At 36.2% G+C, this 21630-nt stretch overlaps 1 protein-coding gene across 2 annotated transcripts in view; it reads left to right on the forward strand.

Moving 5' to 3' along the window:
• RNF180 (ring finger protein 180) overlaps positions 1-21630 on the forward strand; it is a 204069-nt gene that overhangs the window by 15037 nt on the left and 167402 nt on the right. For both annotated transcript variants that reach the window (XM_049649512.1, XM_049649514.1), the window contains exon 2: positions 12188-12322. In XM_049649512.1, the coding sequence (XP_049505469.1) occupies positions 12188-12322 (135 nt within the window). The remainder of the gene's footprint in view (positions 1-12187; positions 12323-21630) is intronic.

Below are 21630 nucleotides of genomic sequence, written 5' to 3' on the forward strand. Positions count from 1 at the left end.
GGTACTTTTATTTAAAATATGGTAGGCCTACTTTAGATTGCTCAAAAATCTCCAAAATGACTAAACCTATTCCTTGGAACAAAAAATTGCAGACATCATCTGGTGGTTTCTGGTATTTACATATGAATACAAATATACGCCCAGCATTTTTGTAAAGTGTATTTTGCTTTCCTCACAATTCTGTTAATTCTGTATGAAATTTCTACCCTTTCTTAAATTTTCCCCCTAAGAAAGTAGTGTCTGAGGAATAAGTATATGTATGGGTACTCCACACTCTTACTTTGATTCATCTTTAGAATTTATTCCTTCTTTTACCAAAGAATGGTAGCCGTTAAAATGGGTGACATTAATCAAATACAGAAGTTAGAAAGTGTGCCTCTTCAGTATCTTTTTTTTTTTTTTTTTTTTTACAATTCTTAAAAGTGTCACTTGTATTGAAAAACTGCAGTGAGCGTTTAAGACTGAACATCTGACGTAGGTTTGGGAGAGAAAGAAAAGGAAAAAGGAAAAATTTAAAAGAATAAAGAGGTGGTGTTGCTTTATAGTATGTAGCTTAAGAAGTTCCTGGAGAAGGTAGGAAATAACTGGTAGATACTACAACATCAAATGCATATTATCTTTTCTCCTTAAAGTTGAATATGCACTGCATCCTGCCTGAGAGTTCAGCAGTTCCAGGGCAAGTAGGAGAGAAGGGAGAAGAGGGGTGAAAGGTAACTAGATGGGGATTATGTAGTTGGAATTATTCAGTACTTGGTTATCATCAGAAGTTGGGTGCTTTTCAAGAAAATGGTTTCTGGATATGAATACCAAAGTGTATGCAGAACCATTTAAGCAGTTCAAGTTGTTGAAGTTGACTTCATCATGTTTGAATCCTGAAGTGTATAACATAAGCAGTTATTGAAGAAGATTGAGCTCTCTCTCTGTAATTTATGACAGTTTTAGAAATAATAATTTGCTGACTTTAACTACCATTTTAAACACCCTAGCCACCAAGTCTAGATTGGGAGAATTGACAGTTTAGAAATCACCCGATTCAGTCTCTTACTTGTTTTCATAAAGCATCTCATACATACCCTTGAGAAATTCTGAAAACTAATGGAAAAGGAATCTTTTTTTTTAAGTTTTTTAACATTTATTTATTTTTGAGACAGAGACAGAGCATGAACAGGGGAGGGTCAGAGAGAGGGAGACACAGAATCTGAAACAGGCTCCAGGCTCTGAGCTGTCAGCACAGAGCCTGACGCGGGGCTTGAACTCACGGACTGCGAAATCATGACCTGAGCCAAAGTCGGCCGCCTAACCGACTGAGCCACCCAGGCGCCCCTGGAAAAGGAATCTTGAATTGTAAGCCAGCTTTCACTAAATTATATGTGTTCTAGAGATATCTATTGAACCACAGAAGGCATGTACATTCCACTGGAATCTGGTCATATCTAGAAGACCCCTTTTTAATTTCTGCTTAAGTTAAGATTACTTTTTGGGTCCTGTCGTGTTCTTACGTAGGTCACAAACAATTGTAATGACTATTAGTTTAAAAACTCATTTATATTTTTGCAATTTTTCATTGACAATTGATTGCAGTATTTATTAGTACTTCTTTTCTTTGGCCTACTTGGGTTTGGCACATTTTATTCTTCTGTGTTCACAACACATCAAGAGTCACTATCAGCAAGGGGAAGTGGCATGGCCTCAGTTTACGAAATAACATCTGTGCCGCTAACTCTCCTTAGAGTTATCACATATAATGTTGTATTCGTGTGAACAGTCATGGTTCCAAAGCCCACTTTGGAACATTGGTGGATTACTTCCAGGGTAACTGTGTCCTATGTAAAAATGAGAGTTCTCTTTCATTAAGAACATTCTTGTTTTTTTTTTTTTAATATTATAAAATACATATATTCTCATTTCATGAAATATATATCACAATATACTATATATATGTATATACACACGCATATATATACATATACATTATATAGTTATATAAAACTATATAAAATGTTCTCATTTCATGGAGACAGAATTCCAGTATACAATTCCTGTATACAACTTTTAGATGATGAGTTACGCCTTAGTCTACTGTCTCAAAATAGACCATGATGCTTTTAAGCCAGAAAATCATATACACATTTGTAATTTAAGTCCCCATAGGGTATGGCGAGTGTATTTCTCAATCAGTAATGGAATATTTTCTTTCTGATTTTTGTAGTCATTATCTAAAAAACTAATATCCTGTCTCATCAGCATCAAATATGCTCCCATGGGCGTATTTATCTGTAGACCTGCTTCTGAGCCAATATTCAGCAGATACAGGAGGTATAGATGCTTCCTCATTTAGGTAACATGATAGCAACATGATACTGAGTTAACATGGTATTGAGTATTGAGGTTAATATCACCTCTTACTCTAGTGTGGTTTGATTAGATTTTTCTTAATGTTTTTAACTTTTTAAATTTGCTCTGAGATGGTCTAAATTGGCTAAAACAGTTTAGTGTTTTATTTTCTAATTTGGTATGCATTACTCATTCCACATTTTTATCAATTTCACCTCCTTTGGTTCTAATTTTTAAGAAATTCATAGATAATTGATAAGGGACCTCTAAATTCTTTGTCCATTTTACTCTTTGGTATTTCTTCCTTATTCACTAACAGATGACTTTTAGACCAAGGAAATTATTATTGAGTCTTAATATCTAATGAAATTTGACTTGCTAGGTTTGGACTTGCTTGGGACCTCTCTCTCCTTTTCTGTAAGATTTCTCTTTATGTTGATTTTTTTTTAAGTTTAACACATCAGACAATAAAAGACATTTTGTATTTCATGCATAGAACCGTGTCTGTCCTCAGCCTTTCCCACCATTTTATTTTAGAAACACATAATTTCTCCGATTTCACAGGTTCACAGCTATAGAGAAATTTTGCCTCAGGAATAATTAAAGGGTCACCCATACTTGACTTAGATGCTAGTTGGGAATTAGAGCTGATTTGTGAATGGGTTAAGATTTGGGAGCTATTAGGATAGGGTGGATGTATTTTGCATCTGAAAGGACATGTAATTTGGGGGACCAGAGGAAGAAATGTTAAGGACTGAACTCTGTCTCCCATCCGCCCCCACCAATTCCATGTGTTGAAGTCCTAACCCCAGTATGATGGTATTTGGAGATATGGCCTTTAAAGATGTCATTATGCTTAAATGAGGTCATAAGGGTAAGTCCCTAATCCAATAGGACTGTTATCCTTATAAGAATGGGAAGAGGCACCAGAAAAGTACACGCACAGAAGAAAGGTCATGTGAGGATAGAGCAGCTGTCTGGAAGCTAGAAAGAGACACCCCAATTCCTGGCGCCCTGATACTGGATTTCTGGTCTCCAGAACTGTGAGAAAAGAAATTTGTATTGTTTAAGCCACCCAGTCTATGGTCTTCTGTTATGGCATCCCAAGTAACAGGGAACATATTGACAAGGTAGAAATTTTTCCTATATTTAGAAAACCAATGTTGATATCAAGTTTCAGAGGAAAAGCTATTTTGAATTGCATAACTACCAGGGAAGTAAATGAACCCTACTTTGTTAATGAATAATAACTCTGAGTTAATAGAGCTATGTTACATCAAAATAATTATATACTTTTTTTTAAGAGAGTGAGCACTAGCAGGAGAGAGGGGCAGGGAGGGTGGGGGACGGGTGAGAGAGAGAATATCTCAAGTAGGCTGCACACTGTGCTTGATCCCATGACCTTGGGATCATGACCTGAGCTGAAATCAAGTTAGATGCTCAACTGACTGAGCCACCCAAGTGCCCCTTGATATATTATTTTTAGCTAAAGTCTGTTGTTTACATTGGGGTTCACTCTTTGTGTTGTATATATTTCTATAGGTTTTAGACAAAAATTGGGGCGCCTGGGTGGCGCAGTCGGTTAAGCGTCCGACTTCAGCCAGGTCACGATCTCGCGGTCCGTGAGTTCGAGCCCCGCGTCAGGCTCTGGGCTGATGGCTCGGAGCCTGGAGCCTGTTTCCGATTCTGTGTCTCCCTCTCTCTCTCTGCCCCTCCCCCGTTCATGCTCTGTCTCTCTCTGTCCCAAAAATAAATAAAAAACGTTGAAAAAAAAAAAATAGTACCTTGTATCCTCTGTTATAGCATCCTACACCATGGTTTCACTGCCCTCAAATCCTCCTGTGTACCACCTACTTATCCCTCCCTCTCTCTGCCCAAATATTAGATGATAATATAAAAAGATGAGGAAATTGCTTGAAATCACTAATTTACAATTGTCTTTCTTTACTGTTCTGATAGAAAAGTTAGAATTCTTTTCTAATGAAATACAAAAATGCTTTTATTGATGTTGTTGTCTGACTGATGTGTTGAACTTGAAAGTTGTCCCTGTGTGAGAGTTCTTTGCATTAGTTTTTTCTGTCTTGACCCATTCCCAATTGTTCGGGATTTGGATTACAAAAGGCTCCTTTAGCATTTAAACTATTCTTTGGTGGTGAAAGGGATCAGGACTCTTTATCTGCTCCCTTATAAACTGATTTTTGACACATCAGTATTCTAATGAGCAAGCCCCAGGGGCACATTGCTACATATTCCCCTGTTTTCTCCCATTTTTCCTTGGTGATAGGTAAGTAACCGCTCTCTAGGCAGAGGTAGGAATATACATCTCTGACTCCTTGTCCCATTGGAATTCCCTGACTTCCACCTGTCATAAAAACTGGCCTTGTATCCAGGACTAGATGATAAAAGTTGCCACTGTAGACATGGCACCATATTGAGCATTATTTATCTACTGTTTTCAATCAGAGGCAAGCATGGGGTCATATGGTGGTGGGAACAGAAGCAAGGACTGACTTTGAAGTCACTGCAAGTTTTTAAAGTAGTTCCTATATTGAAATATGATACAGTATGAATATGAAAAGTAAATGGATCACAAGTGTATAGCAATGAATCTCCACACTGAGAAACTAATATTGCATTAGAATTACTATATTACTAGTTCTGCATCACCTTAGTTTTTAATTTCGCATTGTGTCCCAGCAGATTTCTTTGAGCAGCACACTCTTTGAATAAGGAAAACAGTGTGGGAAAATATTTTCCAGGATCTTATTCTCACCATGTAAACTGGTGAGAAATGTTCTTATGGGATGGGGGAGGTGTCTTTCCGCTCATTAGTAATACTGGAAGTATTGAATATAAATCTAAAAGTTGAATTTAAACATTGAGACTGCATATATATATGAATACATGAAAAATTTAAATATAGTACCAAGTAAATGAAAGTGGTGCAGTTGAGATGAAAATCAAGAGAATGAACGTTGTGGTAATGGAACAAAGAAACGTGCATGTGTGTGCACGACAGAAGTATTGTTTATACGTGTTTTCTCCTCAGTTATCAAGGAACAAACCTGCTAACCAGTGTGATTTATATAGTTCTAAGAAGGTGGAAACATCTTCAGCCCCAAAGAAGAAAAATGATGCCATGTGTTATAACAGGAATTTAGTTTCCTTTTAACTTATTCCTTTCAATCCTCGAACCTTTAATTTACTTTCCTTTTGTGTTTGCTAGTAGTTCTGCTACAAAGTTGAATAGTGTGGCGAATATGAGTATCGTCTTTTTTCCCTGATTTTCAGGGAGTGCTTTTAAAGTTTCATGATCAAGTATTAAACTGCTAAAGATTTCAGTAAACTCTTCGTTTTGCCAGGTTGAGGAAATTTTCTTCTATGATGCAGAGGATTTTCATGTTTTAATTATGACTAAGTATTGAATTTCACCAGAAGTTTTTATTTTGCATCTTTTAAAATGGTCATGTGTTTTTTTTCTTAAAATCCTTTAGTTTGTTGAATATATTGGATAGATTTTTTTTCCCCATTTTGTACCTTCTTTGAATTTCTGAAAATAATCCTGTATGGTCAAAATGTTTTTTTTTTTTTTTTTTTTTCCTTTTAATTGATGGATTCTGTTGGCTAATATTTTATTTAGGATTTTAGCATTTATGTTCATAAATAAATTGGTATATATTTTTCTATACTCTCCTTGTCTGGTTTATGTATCCTTACAGATGTAAGGATATCCTTATGTATCCTTGGTATGTCAAGGTTATATTATTTTTTTGAAGCTAGTCTTCCTTTTATATGTTACATAGTTATAAAGTTATGTAAGTTACAAAGATTACCCATTTCTGAAAGTTTTGGATAATTTTCCAACTAGATCATTTTTGTCTGGACCTCCCTCCCTTTTTTATATCGGTTTTTGAGTTATATTTTAATTTTTAAAGTTGTGGTTTATTCATGTTTTCTAATTTAGGTTAATTTTCAAAATTGATACATGTCCAGTTTAAATTCATGAGTAACAAAGAAGGTGAGCAAACCTTAGAGACCCAGGAGTGTGGAATTAGTCCTGTGCAAAATGCTGATATTTTACCATGAAAAAGTTGCAAAGGTAGACGAAGGAATGAAACTTCTTTATGGAGGTTATAATTCAGTTGTTAGCTTTAGAGAAAATTTCAACTTAATTAATTATAAATATGTTTCTGCATAGGGACTCATAAATCCTTCTTAAATATTTTAAAGGATATGGTGAGAAATAAGACTTTCATAGGCAACGTTTTGGGGATCACTGTTTTGCATAAAGTAGCAATTCTCAGAACGTGGTCCACAGTCCCTTATGTCTCTAAGACCTTTGAGAAAATCACATCAAACTGTTTTCTTGGTAATATTAAGATATCATTTGACTTTTTATTTTACAATTTTTTAGAGTGTGCGAGTCGGGGAGAGGGCCAGAGGGAGAGAGAGAATTTTAAGCAGGCTCCATGCTGCTCAGCACAGAGCCCAACGCAAGGTTGGATCCCACAACCCTAGCCGAAATCAAGAGTCAGATGCTCAACTGACTGAGCCACCCACGTGCCCCTTATTTGCCTTTTTTAAATGTGTTAACATGTTCATTAATAATGAGAAAGCAGTAGTGAGTATAACTGCTGATCCCTTAGTAGAATCAAGGCATTGGCGACAAACTGTGCTAGTACTCATGTTATTCTTCACTGCCCTCACATGCGGTTAATGTTGATTGAAGCAGTACATATTATTGATTTTATTAAATCTTTCCTCTGAAGTCCATACTCTTTAAATATTCTGCATGAATAAAAAAATAAAGACTGCATAAAGCATTTCTGCAGTACACTGAAAGCTGATGGCAGTCCAGAGGAAAAGCCCTTTCACATGTTTTAGTTGAGAGCTGCTCGGTATACCTTTCCCTACTACACTGTGTTTCCTTGAATGATTGACAGAATGTAGTTGTTCCCACTTGGGTATCTTGTATTTGTTGCAAGTGATCGAATTTTAACTTTAAACAAAAATTAGTGCTTTGGAAAAGTTCTATCCAACACTGTGAGCTTCACTACGGTGCCATAATTAAATAACTTTTTTGCTGATGTTTATGGTGATATTAACACACATGGCCTTTTTGAAATTCTGTAATGAAATGTGTTGATATTTGAGAGATATGCATAACTTAGGAAACCTTTATTTCCCAAATCCCCAGTGCATTGAGGAAATGTCACAAAGTGTCAAGAGTATCGGGATGGATAATGAAGTATGGCAAAGGGAAACCTATGAACAGGCAATGTGGAGATTAAGTAGATATTACGAGCTAGCTTGGTCCAAGAGACAAGTGTGGGACAGGAGACAAGGTCAACATGACCAAGACTGTGACAGGTAGGAAGAACTAGGGTCCAAGGAGAGCACTCCATGTTAGAAAAATGTATATATCTGATCTGATCAGAACTGGAATAAGAGATGAGGAATAGGATTTGTGAGAAAAGCAGCCAAAGACTAACTAAATTCCTTAGGCCCTACCTACTTGTAAGTTGCATGGCAATTCTATGAACAGTTAATATCAGGATTCTACACATTGTTATCCGCATCTGTTGACTCAGAACCCAGCCCCTCTGCACAGTCACTGCATGTATTTCTGAGCATTATGAGATGGCCCCTATGTACTCAGGAATGAGTTCATTTTTGTGTTGGACCATTTCCCAAGATCACCTGTCTCTGTTGCTTTTCTCTTTGTTTCGATAGTACTCTCTATTCGTTACCTCCAAGTCCTCACAGTGTTAAAGCCATGTGGCGTTAGGTGTGTGCTGCCCCAAATTTAGACTCGAGTGTATCACAGAGTTCAGAAAACAGTTTCCAGTAGTTTACTTCTACATTCCCCTCTTCCTGTTACCATTACTAGTATCCAGGGTGCTGAGGTGAGGATGAATTTGAGTTAGCAGCCAACAACTATGCTGTGTTCAGATTTATTCAGAGATCACCATTTTGGTAGTAAGTTCATTTACCGTATTTGGCTGTTTCCTTGAGCATAGATTCTTTGACCGAAGCCACCTCAGCTCTCTTAGAAATACATCACTGTTGGGTAGCTTCCACTTCTCCTTTTAAGCTTAGGTACGTGTAAACATAGCTTTATTTCTTGGGCTCCTCACATCACTGGCAAAAGGATTTCTGTCCACTCTGCCCCACTAATAGTTGTCTAGACATATTTAACACTTGGTATTGGAAAAAGACAATTTGTAAGCTGAGCTGTCTCCCAGATCTTGTTCATCTGATTTCAGCAAATGTTTGTTGGGTGTCTTTTTTGGTACCAGGTACCATGTTTGATTGTAAGACTATGGAGTTGAAAAGAATACTGTGCTCTTTAGGAGTAAGTTGATAGGACACACGTACACAGAGATAAGTGTAATGCAGCGTGACTAGTGCTGCTGTAGAGGTTTGTGCAAAGTACATTGGGAACATGGAAGAGGGAATGGTTGTATTTTCCTGGGGGCGCTTCTGTAAAAGAACGCTTTGAGCTCAGCCTTAAAGGGTGAAAAGCATTTCTTAATGTAAAGTCAGCGGTAAGAGAAATGACATTACAGAAGAGAGAACAGCAAATTTCAAAGTATGAAAGCAGAAAAAGTAATTTTGGGGAACTGCACAAAGATAAGCATTAGTGTTGATGTGGAGTATTCATGGAGGGGTTACCAAGCTTGACAAACATCTTTGAGTCCAATTTTAAAGGGTGTAAAAAGGCTTTGTTTTTTGTTTTGAAGAGGAAAAACTAAATGATATTCCTGTTCTCCTTGAAGAAAATAGTCTTAGTCATATGAAGAGGCAATCAAAAAGTATGCAAAAATATAGAGAAAAGGCATTATAGAGGATTATACAAATATGTTAGGACATTGAATTGGTGAAAATACTATGAAGTTTTAAAATTTGGACTTTTTACTGTATGTGGTAAACATTGTTTAACTTTTTACTCCGTGATAGTTGTAGATTCAAGTGTGAATTGTTAATTATAGATTCACGGAGAGATCCTGAATATCCTTCACACCATTTACTTAATTGACATCTCACCAGTTACATGCATTCTGTTGTGTGTATTTAGTTCTGTGCACTTTTATTGCGTGTATAGATTCATGTGAGCACCATTGCAGTCAGATTGAGAGCACTTCCCCCACAGAGATCCCTTGTGCTACCTAAAGGGCCTTTTTTGACACAATAGGGAGCTTTGACTGCATTCTGTGGGTTGGTGTCTCTCAAACTGTGGCCTTTGGGTCACTCTAACAATAACCTAGTGTTCTTTTTAAATATACCAATTCCTACCATAGAAACAGTTTTCTACCCACATTGTCTGGGAATGTGGCCCTGTGACCTACATTTAAATAACACCCCCAGGTGCTCCTTGTGATGAGAACATGATGCAAACACCTGCAAGGAGGAGGTCTGGACCAGTGTCATCTAACTGGAGCATGACACAAGGCATACATGCAATTTAAAAATTCTGGTAGCCAAATCAAAGTAAAAAGAAACAAGTGAAATGAATTGTTACAAACATGAAATTAATCTAAAACGATTGGTATTTAATGATTGGTATTAGCTTTTTTTTCCTTCGAAGTATTCCAAATCCAGTGTGTACTTTGTATTTCACATCTCAGTTGAAATTAGCCGTATTTGAAGTGCTCAGTAATACACCTGATTAGTGGCTACCGTATAGGGTAGCGCAGACCTAGACAACAAACAGTCACTACAAAGGCCGTGAGAGAGATTCATACAGAGATGTGCAGTTGACATCTGGAAATTGAAGTTACTGCTCTAGAGCTTTGGAATAAGATAAAAATTAGATATATAGATTTATAAATCATTGATGGAAGAGTTGTCACACTGTAATTTTCAGTAATTCTCAACAAAGACTTATTAGACTCACCTACAGGGTTTTTTCTAACTGCATACTTGCACCCCAAGAAAGCATGGAAAATCTTGACACTTGGAGAAAAGGATGGAAAAATAGGGAGGCATGTGCATCTCAAGGAGAGGAGGAACATAGACAGATAGGGAGTTTCTCCATCGTTGATTTTGATAGGACCCCTCCCTGCTGTCTCCACTCCTGGCTGAGAACCACTGGTGTTTAAAAAGGGAGATGAGGATTTAAGACACTTAGAAGGACTTAGAAGGATCTAGAGCGAAGAAAGGAGTGCCAAAGAAGTAAAGGAGAGGGTTTCAACAACGAAAAAGGCAGGAGGAGATGAGACATTTGCAAATACCGTATTATTAAGATTGTTGAGGACCTAGAGTAGTCAACTGGACTAAGATGGTCTGTGCGGTTGTTGGTGGAGACAGAACTGGATCTAGCTACCTGAAGGTTGGAGGAGCAAGATTGGCTGTAAGAGGGTCGTGCTGTGCCCTCCCAGGCAGTTCCTTAAATCCTTTAAGTTTGGTGAAAGTGTATCAGAATTCTCTCTTTTATAGTTCTTAAGTCTTGCAGTTTAGTTGATTGTTTGTATAATACGTGTCTGTCTTCACCCTGACCATAGGATCTGACCATAGGACCACCCTGACTGTAGGATCCCTTGAGGAACTTTACCCACTCCTAACTCCCTCCCCATGTCCTAATAAGTCAAAATTTCTATGACTGGGCCCTAGGCATCATTTTTTAAAGTTTCCCAAGTGATTATAATGAGCTATAGTAGAAAACTGTTCATTACTTTGATCAGTTTTCTACCCAGTGAGTACATTTGTGACAGAAAATAAGTTTTACTCAACTTCTTGTCCCCAGAGTTTGTGTGGCATTTGGTTAGCTGTCAGGAAATGTTGAAGAATGAATGAAAAATGAAAGAGCTAACAAATGAGGAAATGTGGCCAGGGAACTAGTCAGTCCCTTGTGGATACCTTAATAAATAACATTTCCTTTCTTTCTAATGAATAGTTACGAGGCCCATTATTAAATATACTGCACATATTTTGGAATTATTAGTGTGAAATTCTGCCAAATTGCTCTAATTTACAGTATTTACATAAAATCTCAGGTATAAAAATAAGACTACAAAGTTGGTAGGATGATTCTCCAAGTTTTTTTGTTTGACTACATATACCACAAGATGCAGTATAATAACTGTTCCACTGAGTACAATATTTAAGAGAAATTACTGCATTTAGGATAAAGAATTTTTGCCATCAATTTAAAGAAAGTACTTACTATTATCATATAATTAACTACAACTCAAATTCTATTATGTTTAAAATTTGGGGCGCCTGGGTGTCTCAGTCGGTTAAGCGGCCGACTTCGGCTCAGGTCATGATCTTGCGGTCCGTGAGTTCAAGCCCCGCGTCGGGCTCTGTGCTGACAGCTCAGAGCCTGGAGCCTGTTTCAGATTCTGTGTCTCCCTCTCTCTGACCCTCCCCCATTCATGCTCTGTCTCTCTCTGTCTCAAAAATAAATAAACGTTAAAAAAAAAAATTAAAAAAAAATAAAAAGAAATAAAATTTAATGCTGTGTTTATTTAAACTTCCTGTTTAGAAGAATATTTGTAGTTCTTTGTTATAGCTCTTCTAAGGCCACTGCAGTAACTTATTTAATTGACCCTTTAGCAGTTGCTTTTGATGACTTTTAGTGAGAGAAAGATGGAAAAAGACATAAAATGTTCTGCAAAAATAAAATAAGCTGGTAGTCACTAACAAAATTCATCATCATCATAATTGAATTTTCTATCCAGAACATAGTTTATAGAGTGTCCCTAGCCCAAGACCTGGTAGTAGGTACCTCAGTAAATAAGAATTATTTTTCTTCTGCTCCACATGTAGCTGATGTGGTGGTAAGGGTTTAGAAACTCAAGTTTATTCTGACACAGTTCAGCATTGAAAAGATGCATTCCTTTTCCCACAGATGAAAAGAAATGAAGAATTGATAACTAAAAATCACAATCAAGAAGACATAAGTATTCTTCGTTGTTGGAAATGTAGAAAATGTATAGCAAGTTCTGGTTGTTTAATGAGATATCTTGAGAATCAAGTGATTACGGTGAGTACTCCAAACTTCAAACTATTTCCTAGTATACAAATGCCGCGAGCACGCCCACAGGTGCACACCTATCCCTTAACACCTGGCTTAACTTCTTTTATGTTCTTTTACCTCACCACTGAAAACATTTTCAAAGTGCTATTCAGAAGGCTTCCCATCTTCCACAGTTAAAATTAATTTTATTTTTAGCTGCTGACATTAACATGCCCTTAAAATTTTAAGTGCAGTATCATAGATGTAAGTTGAAGATAATAGTCAGTGTTTTTCTTATTCCCACTATGAATGAACCTTACTCATCATCACAAAATTAAATTCAAGATCCTAGTGAGAAATGGAAAACTTATTTTATTGTGTGTGTATATATATAGTGTGTATATAAAATAAGTTTTATATATATATAACTGTGTATATAGTGTATATATATGTACACACATACACACACGCATACACACACGTGTGTGTGTGTGTGTATGTGTGTATGCGTGTGTGTATGTGTTTAATATTCAGTATGGGCCTAGGAAGTTCATGTATAATTCAGAGTCAGTAGGAAAACCTGAATAATATTTAAAAGCATTTAACTGGTCATCCTGGCAAAAATAAAGGCTTTTTAAGCAACAAAACTAAAAGCCCTAAACTTCTCTAAGAGCATTATGAAAGAGGCAGTATGAAAGAGGTGCAAACTAGATCATAATCCATAGACTTTATAGGAAGTTCTCCTTTCAACAAAGAGAGTGGCTGTAATCACCTGTCATTATTCACTTCTCCTTCTTCAAGAGATACTCAGGTTTTGGTTTTTGTTAGTTTGTTTTCTTTTTTCTTTCTTTCTTTTTTTTTTTTTTTTTTGCCTCAGCCATGTGTAATTATGATTATTTCCTCATAAGTCTAACAAATTAGCCAACTGGAACTGATAATAGTAGATCATTTTGGTTTACATACTTAACTACATAACAGATACTTTTTAAAAACTGACAAAGCATTTTAATTGGGAAAGAAAAACTGGTCATGCTAAGAGTATTTTGTTGGGTATAATTTACCTAGAGTAAAAAAAGTTAAGTATGCAACTTCATAAATTTTTTCAGTCCTGCCATGAATCAGATCAAAGTCTACATTTCCATCATTCCAGAAAGTTCTCTTGCCCTTTTCTAGCCAATTCTCTCCTCTCCTTCTCACAGTACAATTACTATTTTGATGTTTATCACCATAGATAGTTTTGCTTGTTCTTAACCTTGATTCATTCACATAGAATCAGACAATATGTATTCTTTTGTACCTGACTTATTTTGTTCGGCATAATGTTTTAGACATTCATTCGTGTTTTGTGTTTGTAGTTTGTTGTTATTGTTTTTTACTGAGTATATGCTATTGATGAATATACCACAATTTATTATTTTTTTCTGTGAATGGGCATTTGAATTTTTAGTTTTGGGTTATGAATAAAACTGTCAGTATTTTTGTAAAAAACTTTCTGTGCTTGTGTTTGATATGTAGGAATGAATTCTGGGGGGCACAGATGAGGTATTTTTTTTTTAAATCTATTTAACAAACACTAGTATAACATGCTATGTCAGGTATTGTTTCCAAATGCTTTACAAATATTAATTCACTTTACAGGCTTACAGATCTCAACTGTAATCCTAAAAGGCAGTAACTAGGCCTTCTCATTCCTGCTTTTTTTCATCATTCAGAATCTAAATTAGGGAGTTTTCCAGGGTTCTGCTGGAAAGTTAGTTACAGCTCCCTTCACTCATGTTCCAGGCTGCATCTTCCCAAACTTCATTGGTCAGTATTCCTTCCTGAATCATTAGAGTGGGTATGTTTTAATATTTTTTTTTTAGAAACTGCTGCTAGTTTTCTAGGGTGAATATTAATTTCCAACAACAATGATGACAATTCCAGTTCTACATCTTTGTCAACACTTGGTATTTTCAGATTGTAATTTTAGCCATTCTGCTAGATGTATATTGGTATATCATTATAATTTTAATTTGCATTTTTGCATTTCCTTACTGATTACTGATGTCAAGTACCTTTTTTGTGTTTATTGGTCAGGCATTGTTATAAATGTTTTGTATTATTTATTGTTTATAGTTTATAAGAATAGATTGTCTTGAAGATAATTTCCATTTCATAGATAAGGAAACTGAGGCACAGACAATTAAATAATTTGCTCCAGTTTGTACTTTTTCTAAGCAGTGCAGCTACACTTGGACCTGACATTGAGGGTCCAAAGGGAGTACTCTAAACTCCACACTCACTTTGCTGCTTTGGCTCCTCCCTCAGGGTATCATGCAGTCTTACACTTTGTCAATAGAGTGGCTGCTACTTCCATTTACCTGCAGAACTCCCAGTCATTAATTCCTTTAACAGTTATTTAATGAGCGAGAAAATTCTAGATGCTACTTTAGGATGTATTGGGATGGGTTGTGGAAGAAACTGGTACGGAATACAAAAAATATTCTTGTCCTCTAGGAGCTTTGTTTCATTTTATTATTATTTTTTAGGAGCTTTAAACTCTAGTTCAAAACAGGTCAAGTGGTGTAGACTGATTTGATAAGTACAGTAACAGAGAGATGTGAACAAACTGCTGCCTGGGCTAGTCATGGAAGGCTTCCCAGAAGGAGAAAAAAACTACACCCACACATCCACACATGCTTGTAAACCATAAAGTTCACCCATTGTAAGAATATGATTAAATGATTTTCAGTAAATATTTGTGTTGGGCAACCACCAACTACAGTACAGTTTTAAATTTTTTTTTTTTTTTCAAACGTTTTTATTTATTTTTGGGACAGAGAGAGACAGAGCATGAACGGGGGAGGGGCAGAGAGAGAGGGAGACACAGAATCGGAAACAGGCTCCAGGCTCCGAGCCATCAGCCCAGAGCCTGACGCGGGGCTCGAACTCACGGACCGCGAGATCGTGACCTGGCTGAAGTCGGACGCTTAACCGACTGCGCCACCCAGGCGCCCCTACAGTACAGTTTTAAAACCTTGCCATTACCCTGGAAAGTTTCCTCAGGCCTATTTGCCTGCACCCATGCCCAGCCCCAGGCAACTACTGATCTGTTGTTCGTCTCTGTAGCTTTATATTTAAAATAAAATGTATATGTATACATATATATGTACACACACACACATATATGTATATATAAATACATATACACACACATAAAACTATTGAAACTGTCATATATTTATATAAAATAATTTATATTCAATACATATTTATAAAAATATATATTCATTGTTTATGTAAAATAAAATATATTAAAATATCTAATATGCATGTAAAATAACACCTACATATGTAACATCTATTAAAAGCTGGGCTGGGGCGCCTGGGTGGCGCAGTCGGTTAAGCGTCCGACTTCAGCCAGGTCACGATCTCGCGGTCCGTGAGTTCGAGCCCCGCGTCAGGCTCTGGGCTGATGGCTCGGAGCCTGGAGCCTGCTTCCGATTCTGTGTCTCCCTCTCTCTCTGCCCCTCCCCCGTTCATGCTCTGTCTCTCTCTGTCCCATAAATAAATAAATAAATAAATAAATAAATAAAATAAATAAAAAATAAAAGCTAGGCTTAGGAATAAGTCAGTATCATTGTTAAGTCTGGAGAAAGGAGGAGTATGTAATCATTAAGTCCTGATGGGGCTTCTAAAGTGGTAATCGTGTTTGTCTTTACTAAACTGGGTAGTGGGTATATTGGTATTAACTTCTTTTTCAGTCTTTCTTTAAATTATAGAAACACTTTACATTTTTAAATGGAAACATTTCATAAAAATATTGAAGGTGAATAAAAGATCTGTTTTAATTAAAGTAAATTATAAAATAAAATACTGGAATCTGAACATAATTTTCTCAGATGCTATGCTGAAAGAATGCTAAATTTGTTACCTATTATCTTTATTGCCTATTACACTACAATTAAAAACATGGGTATAAAATAAATTGTGTTTATTTCTGGAAGTATTGTGTTGTTTTAATTTCTGTAAATGAAATCACACTGTAAGTAGGTATTCTTCCAGAAATTGTTGCTTTTACTTAAATTATCACGTTCTGTATAACTACCACTTATTTTCACTTTTGTGTAATGCAGTATTCTGGTGTAATTCATTCCACCTTTGATAATTTGAGTTTTATCTTGTTTTGTTTTTAAAAACAGTGCTGTTATGAGCTTTCTTCTACATGTCTTGACACGGATATTTTCTGTTGTAAATATCTTTTGCCAATTTGCAGGAGTGTATTTCTAAGAATAAAGTCACAGCATCCTAGGGTACGTGCATATTCCAACCTCACTGGGAGGCGCTAAACTTTTTTCAGATGACAGTGCCATGAGCAATGGTTTAGCATTGCTGTCACTCCACATCCTTGCCAGCATTTAACATGTCATCTCTGAGGCCATTTGTCTTTTCTGTAAAATGTCTTCTTTTCTGCCTGTTTTTAGGTGGTTTTGCTTTGGTTTTTGGAAGTTCTATGTGTATTCTAAATACGAATACTCTGTTTTTTTATTCTAAATATCTTTTGCCAGTTTGTAGAAGTTGTATTTCACTCCTTGTGGTATCTTTTCATGAACAGAAATTCATAATATACTGTAGTTGAACTCACTAATCATGTCCTTTATGTTTTGTACTTTTTGTTTAAGAAATACTTCTGTGCCCTCAGGGGAAGATTTTTTTTTCCCTTTCCTTTCACGTTGACATTAGCAAGTTTTCTTCTGTGTTCCTCTGAGCACCAGATTTATTGCTTGTTCACTCTTAAACTGAGGTTATAGCCCAACTTTATGTAGGCGTTCCCCTTTAGAATCTCCTCACCCTGAGCAAACCTCAGATTCTGTCTCCTGTCTTCATCACCCCACACAGATGTGAAATGGCCTTCAGAACAACCTAGAAGATTAAGAACCTAGGGAGACAGAACCTAAAGTCCATAGCTTTTGGCTTGAGAACCACACTTCTTTAGCCCTGTCCAATGCCAGGAAATGGAGGTTACGCTCTGCCTCTCAGCCCCCACAAACTAAAAACTGGATACTGGGATCACAGTAACTTGTGCTGCAGAATAGTCAAATACCTTCAAAACAAAGCACAAATGCAGTCATCATGTAGCTTTCCTAATAGTGAGTGGGTATGTCAGCTTGGTGGAAGCTAGCTGTATATGTGGAACTTGAGCTGTAAGGGAATCTGGGACATTTGAACTTCAGTTTCCAGCCACCAGCACGTAGGAAGGCATGCACCAGGGAATTTAGAGTGGAATTTCAAGGCAGTCTGCAATGCCCACATGGGGAAAAGGGGCTCCTGCCCTACCCTTTAGGGCTGCAGCACATGAAATATAAGTAAGAACCAAAAGCAAAATAACAAAAACCCTAAAAACATAAAAATAAAATGACAGAAATGCCCTCCATTTGTGAAGTCTTTGCCAGTGGCTAGGGATGGTGTCCTCAGTTTTAGTTTTTTAGTCAGCTTTGATGATACAGTTTGGACATGTTGAGTTTATATGGTCTATAGAACATTCCAATAGAGATGTCTAAGAGGCTACTGATTCTGAGGATGTGGGATTGAGAACATCTGCATAAAAATGTGGATTTGGGAGTCATTAGCATACAAGTGGAGAGTGCAGCTATGACAGTAGGTGAGCTCACCATGCTGAGTGTGAATGGAGTAAGAAAGAAGAGGGTCTAAGGGTATTTAAAGGATGGATGGAAAAAATGAAGCTCACAGAGTAGAAAAAAAGAGTAGCAAGAAAGGTAGGACTGAAAATCAGGATATAGTGTTAACAGAATTCAAAGGATGGATGTTTTCTAGGAAGAGAGATTGGCTAATAGCACTGGGTATTGTGGGGAGATATTGAAGAACAGACACTGGCTTCAAAGTACAGGTTGTACACTGCACAATTCCAGAGGGTGCTGGTCTGTAAAAGGTGCCCCCAAGGTTTGTGTAGAGGTGGCAGACAAACTGGTCATATGTAGAGACCCTGCATGACAATTAACAGTGTACATTGGCTTTAGCAAAGAGGAGATCATTGGTCAGTGTTCATTATAGTTGAGAGAGTTGTAGCGACAAGTACCAGCTTCTAGTGAGTTGAGGAAAATGGGGACTGAGGAATAATCCAACACTTAAAAGCATTATAACTGAAAAAGTCTGACTCTTTTTTGAGTTACATTCTGTGAAGTGTTTCAGCTTTAAAACACCATTGCCAGCACCAAGGTGGCAATAATGTAATCACTGAGTGTTGAATTGATTATTGGATTACACAACTCTTCCACCTTTTTTTGGCTACATATTTTGCTCATTTTCCCTCTGACTTTATTAATCTTAGGATATCTTTCCTTCAATGGCTATCATATTGAAATAAATCATATTTATATTGTTTATTACATTTTAAATATTTTTATGTTCCCTTAGTGGCAGCAGATATTTCATACTCAGTTTCCACATGCTACAGACTTCATGGAGTCCTCTGTACAAGTTCATTTTGAAGTCTTATTACCCAGTGTGACTATCTGGAGATACGTCTTCAGGAGATAATTAGGATTTAAATGAGATCTTAAGGATGGGGCCCTGGCCTGAAAAGACTGTGGCCTTATAAGAAGAGGAGACAGATGTCTCTTTATGTCCACCATGTGAGGCCACAGTTAGAAGGCAGTCATCTACAAGCTGAGAAGAGAGTTCTTACTCCTATCTGAGCATGCTGCCTGCCAGTTTGATCTCAGATTTCTAGCCGCCAGAAGTGTGAGGAATAAATGTCTTCTGTCTCATGTCTTCATACATGAGCTGTATGGTATTTTGTTGTGGCAACTCAAACCGAGTAAGACACAACAAATAGTTCATGTAATAGACACTGGAAATTCAAACAAGAAGAGAGAGAGGCCTTGTCCTTGTGAAGCTTTCAGGATAGTGGTCAATCATAAATATCTATTGGCCATGTAAGTGGCAAGAAGAAAAAGTATTGGGAACCATAAGAACAGTATGTAGACAGAATTGAAACTGCTTGTAACAGGAAGGTAGAACATTCTAAACTTTGATACCAGCATGTTCAAAGACCTATGTTGGAGAGAATGTGGCGTATCCATGAAACTAGAAGATTTCCATGATTGGAGTTGAGAGAGCAAGAGGAAGTTTTGGCAAGATTTGAGGCAAGAAAAAAAAGTTACCAGTTAGATCATTTATGGTCTTTTAAGCCAAATTAAGGACTTTGATTTTTATTGTAAGAGCTGGAAAGTTACTGAAAAGAAGTGATATGACCACTGAATTTTAAAAAGATCATTTTGGCTATTGTGTGAAGAGTGAATTTTTAGAAAGTTAGGCAACAACAGATGTGGGGAGACTGCCCTTAAGTGAGTCTTTTAATATTTTTTTTCATTCATTCCGACCTTTTGAGTTAAAAAAAAATGTTTTTTTCACCCTGAAGTATCTTCTCAGAGTCCAAATAAGAAACAAAGGGCAGTGTGATAGAATTTGGTTCTTTTACTTTTGTGACACTTTAAATATTCAGTTAATAATGTTAATGTAAGTGGCATGTTTGTTACTCTGTCTTTTCCTTGTGTTTATAGCAGTAATAGTTAAGTGTATAGTTGGCTCACTTTTGGTAAATTAGCTGAGGGAATATTACTGCTAACATTGGAAATGCCAAATGTTGAACATTTTTCAAAACATCTTGGAATATTAAATTGTCTGTGTCAACTTTTTACATTTAACCTGTTCTGCTTGATTAGCATCGTAAAGATCATTAAATGATAAAAAGATAACACATAAAATTTAAAATTTTAAAATTAAATGAAGTTCTCTGTATATACAGCAACAAGAAACATTCCCTACCCTTAAAGCACAAATTAACAATGCCTTAGCTCCCCCTGCTGCTTGAAACTAATTATTTCATTTATGAAATACTTTGTCAACATTTTTCTGACAGCATTAAGTGAAATTAGCTGTTAACTTTTCATTCTTCCCTCACGTATAAATTTGAGACATGAGAAAACTGTCTAGTAAGGTTTTATTAAGTCCTAGTAATACAGTTTTTCTAATATTCAGTTTGATTTTTTTCTAGGAGATAACATCTCATGCCATTACTTGAAAGGCATTAAATTCCTGAAATTGGAATCCTTCCATTTTGTCATTTGTCTTAAAATACATTCATTAGAACTTGTCTTATCATATAAACTTGTATGATTTTTAAAAAATTAGATGATTGTAGATTTATAAACTAAACATAATATTTTATGAAATGTCCTACTTTACCTATAAGTCTATATTGGAAGTAAATATCATGAATAATATATATATTTTCTAGGACTGTGTGTATAAGTACAGGTGAAGTAGTTGGCAGTCTCATTATTTATAATTGAGGCTTCTTTGTTTACACTGGCTTTCTTGGTCCTTTCTAAGTTTTCTGAAGAGGAAACAGAGCACTATATAGTCTTTATCCGGCCTTTACATTCCTCTCACCTGTATCAGTTGCTGTAACCAATTTTCCTTTTGTTTGTCTTGGCATGAAACTGTGGTTTAACTCAACTATTTAGAGAAAAATGTGTGCTTGGTTTATACTAATAGTTCTCAAATAAAGGTCAGGTTGTGGGGGGTCCCATATCAGAAGAAACTGTAGAATTTTTTCTAAATCTACCTTTCCTCTTATATAAGTTAGTGTAATGGTTTTGGTTAACTTAAAAATAAATTATGCCTCGGGTTTTTTGTTTTTGTTTTGCTTTTTTTCTAAGGCTCAGAAAAAGTAGTATCACCTTAGAACATACTTATGCTAAAGATAACGGAGAGTTGATTGCCCTGAAAACAGTAGTATTTATTACATGCAGGAAGTAACAATGGAAACTTAGTGACTCAGGACAGGAGTATTGAAGCCTGACTGCCTGATGGAAATCCTTGCTTTACTACTTAATATGTGACCTTGGACAAGTTACATAAAAGTCACTTAATTTCTCTTCTCTCAATTTCCTTATCTGTAAAGTAGTAAAAATCCTTAAAACAATGCCTGGGCATAGTAAACACAGTATAAATGTTAGTGAGCCAGTAAACATAAGTACCTTTTAAAATATCTTTTACCTACCTAGAATTATGACTCCCAATTTATTCTCACAAAAATATTCATAAAGCATCTCTATAGTTTGTAGTTGATGGTGGTTTCTTAGTTATCGTGGTCAATCTTAGGGGATTAAATATCATAATCACTTTATGATTAAATTAATGGAATACTCACAATGAAATAAACAAACAAGACAATAAATTTAAAGTACCTAGCATAGTCCCTGGCATGCATTCATATATATAAAAATATTTATATATGTATATATATGCATTTATATATTACATATAAA

Source organism: Panthera uncia (assembly GCF_023721935.1).
Source record: "Panthera uncia isolate 11264 chromosome A1 unlocalized genomic scaffold, Puncia_PCG_1.0 HiC_scaffold_17, whole genome shotgun sequence".
NCBI classification, from domain to species: domain Eukaryota; kingdom Metazoa; phylum Chordata; class Mammalia; order Carnivora; family Felidae; genus Panthera; species Panthera uncia.